General features: G+C 45.9%; 1 protein-coding gene across 1 annotated transcript; it reads left to right on the top strand.

Annotated features, from left to right (window-relative positions):
• The first annotated feature begins 380 nt into the window (after positions 1 to 380).
• LOC140463547 (homeobox protein vent1-like) lies at positions 381 to 1,846 on the top strand. The gene is made up of 3 exons (XM_072557682.1): positions 381 to 820; positions 907 to 1,169; positions 1,363 to 1,846. The coding sequence occupies exons 1-3, from the start codon at positions 457 to 459 to the stop codon at positions 1,672 to 1,674; spliced, it is 939 nt and encodes a 312-aa protein (XP_072413783.1). The 5' UTR covers positions 381 to 456; the 3' UTR covers positions 1,675 to 1,846.
• Positions 1,847 to 2,577: the final 731 nt, after the last annotated feature.

The raw sequence follows: 2,577 nt of genomic DNA, 5'->3' as shown, positions 1-2,577 counted from the left end.
AAAAAACTCGTCAAAATAAACAGATGTGAGTTTCTCTCGGATTAAAGTTTCTCTCGATGTGACTGTCTTGCTGTCTATCTCATTGTCAGAGACTTTTTGAACATAGGGCACAAATTAAACCAGTTTCGTCTTACTGGCTGATTATACACCCATGTTAGACAGCGGATACACTTTGCAAATTGTTGAGAGCGACTCTAAAAGAAAGCGATACGTGTTTAGTGTGTATAAATATATATTCCTTTCATTACTAATCATGCCTATTTACGAAACAGCACGCATCCTTCAGATGTGTAATTTTATGTCCCATTTAGGAAGGCCAGGGAGAAGGGCTGCAGACATGATGGAGCCAGCATTCACAGATTTGCCGGATACTCCAGCACATTAATGATTTCCTAAATTAGAGCCAATTGTTTGGCATTGTCTGTCCGTTATCTTTGCTTTGAAGTCTCTTCACACATGGAAATCTCCGCTGCGAAAGGCCACATAAATTCAAAGCTGCTCGCAAGCAACTCAGATGGATCAGAGAGCACTGGAGTGACAAAACACAGGGAGATGATGGTCAAAGGAAACTTTTCGATTGACTGGCTCGCTCGGAGTAGCCGCGAGGGGTACACGAAAGAAAAAGCTGAAGAACACAGCCCGGGTCTTCCTCTGTCTCCCAGCTTCTGCCCCCTTAACTCAACACAGCCTCGGACGGACATCTCCCAAGAGAGGCGAACAGAACCTCGGGACCCCCCATCGGAACAAAAGGGACAAGCACTACCCTGGATGGGAGAGTGTGGGCAGGAACCGGCTCTGAAAGACTCAGCGGGCGCGGAGTGTAAGTAAAACGCCACTTTACTGAGAATGTCCAGCAAGATGCGGACGCTCGCTGACAGCATTAATGTTTGATTTGTTGTTGTGCAGTGTCCGGTCGTGAGGATTGCTGGGCCTCGGAGAGTGAGTCTGGCCGATCAGATTGTACAGTCCGAGAGGAGGAGGATGAGGAGGAGGAGGGGGAACAGGCAGACAGAAACCCGGAGGCTGACGGCGATGGGCCTCGGCGTGTGCGCACCGCTTTCACCGCCCAGCAGCTCCACAAACTGGAGAAGAAGTTTAAGCGGCACACCTACCTGGGGGCGGCGGAGAGGTCCAGGCTGGCAGCTTTACTACACTTGTCCGAGACTCAGGCAAGTCAGCAGAACCTCTCCCTGTAAGCCCATTCCTACTCGCTGTAACTCCCAAAGCACCCCATGTGTCAGCATTCCTCTTCACTCTGACCTGTACAGCCTGAGGACTTGCACTTTCTCATGTCGCAAGGATTTGTACTCTTTTTGAAAGGAATTGTTTTGTTTTAACTCGGTGTATTTTCCTCACTCCCAGGTGAAGACTTGGTTTCAAAACCGCAGGATGAAGCTCAAGCGCCAGCTACAGGATCTGTACTCTGTTTCCTTCGCCGGCCCCGCTTTACTCACCAGCCCAGCGCGGATGAGAGAACCGCTCCTGCCTCCCAGCTCCTTCCCGGGATACTACCTTCAGGCCGCTCGCGGCTCCCACCCCTTCCCCCAGGCCGCCTACCAGCAGCCGGTTGCTGGCCACTGCCCGAACGTGGAGGAAAGCCTTTCTCAGTATCAGGCCTTTCTTTACCCGCTGCTGCTGAATCCTTCGCCAGGGGGGCTGTACATCTGTTCCTGATAAATTCCAGTAGCCAGGACTTGGGACTTTGGGAAGTCATGTTGTGCAATATCGCTAACAAGGAAGACATACAGTATAAAACTAAAAACTGCCCTTATTTAATGCCCTATTTAATTTTGTAATTTTTCTATCTATTTTGATAATAAAATTGACAGTTCGAACAAAAAGATCATTTTTCTGGAGTGCATTGTGCTTATTTAGGGTGTTGCTTGTTCCAACATAGTTTTCAATTCTCCTATCCAACTTCATGCCATAACGTAAAGCTTGGACAGTAGGTTCTACATAGTAAATTGAAGATTGACACAGACTCCTAATAGGACACAATATTGAAGGTACACTGGTATTGTCAAAGTGCCTTAAAGGGCCGGCAGCCTGAACTCAGACTGACCTCTTCATTCCAGACAAATGATGTATCACTGTTTCAATCTGTCCAGTACTCATGACTAACTCTGACATGGTATGCAGTAGATAATCAAAAACATAATTGTAGTCAAATTTTTGATGTTTAGAGGGTATTCATAGCAGTATGTGAAGTAATTTATCATTTCCACACTGATGCAACATAAAGAATGGTTCAAAATATGCATTGCCAGTCCCAGCAGCTACATAAATACACAGTGAACCTATGTTCAATGTTTGTTTATTTGTTTAAATTTTAAGTGCTGAAGAACTCCAATTTAGGAGTAAATTAATGAGCTGAACAATGTAATCTTGAGAAAGCCAGATCTTTTCTCAATGCTTGGAAGTTCAGGGTCAATCCCCACAAAGATTCTTGGTGGGATGTTGGGCTGCTCTAGAACAATTGGGACAGTTAAAGATAGAACCATGATAGCAAATTTATGAAGTTTACTTACTGAAAGAAAGCTCTTGGACCTTTTTCTTGTGCATGCTGAGAAAGTTAAC

This window comes from Chiloscyllium punctatum, chromosome 38, assembly GCF_047496795.1.
Source record: "Chiloscyllium punctatum isolate Juve2018m chromosome 38, sChiPun1.3, whole genome shotgun sequence".
NCBI lineage: Eukaryota > Metazoa > Chordata > Chondrichthyes > Orectolobiformes > Hemiscylliidae > Chiloscyllium > Chiloscyllium punctatum.
This window is presented reverse-complemented; position numbering and strand designations above follow the sequence as displayed.

What these genes read in the sequence shown, in the direction of transcription:
- LOC140463547 (XM_072557682.1), top strand. Translation starts at nt 457, where the DNA reads ATGGAAATCTCCGCTGCGAAAGGCCACATAAATTCAAAGCTGCTCGCA. An exon ending in AGACTCAGCGGGCGCGGAGT is followed by an intron (nt 821 to 906) that starts GTAAGTAAAACG and finishes GTTGTTGTGCAG; the next exon opens with TGTCCGGTCGTGAGGATTGC. An exon ending in TACACTTGTCCGAGACTCAG is followed by an intron (nt 1,170 to 1,362) that starts GCAAGTCAGCAG and finishes CCTCACTCCCAG; the next exon opens with GTGAAGACTTGGTTTCAAAA.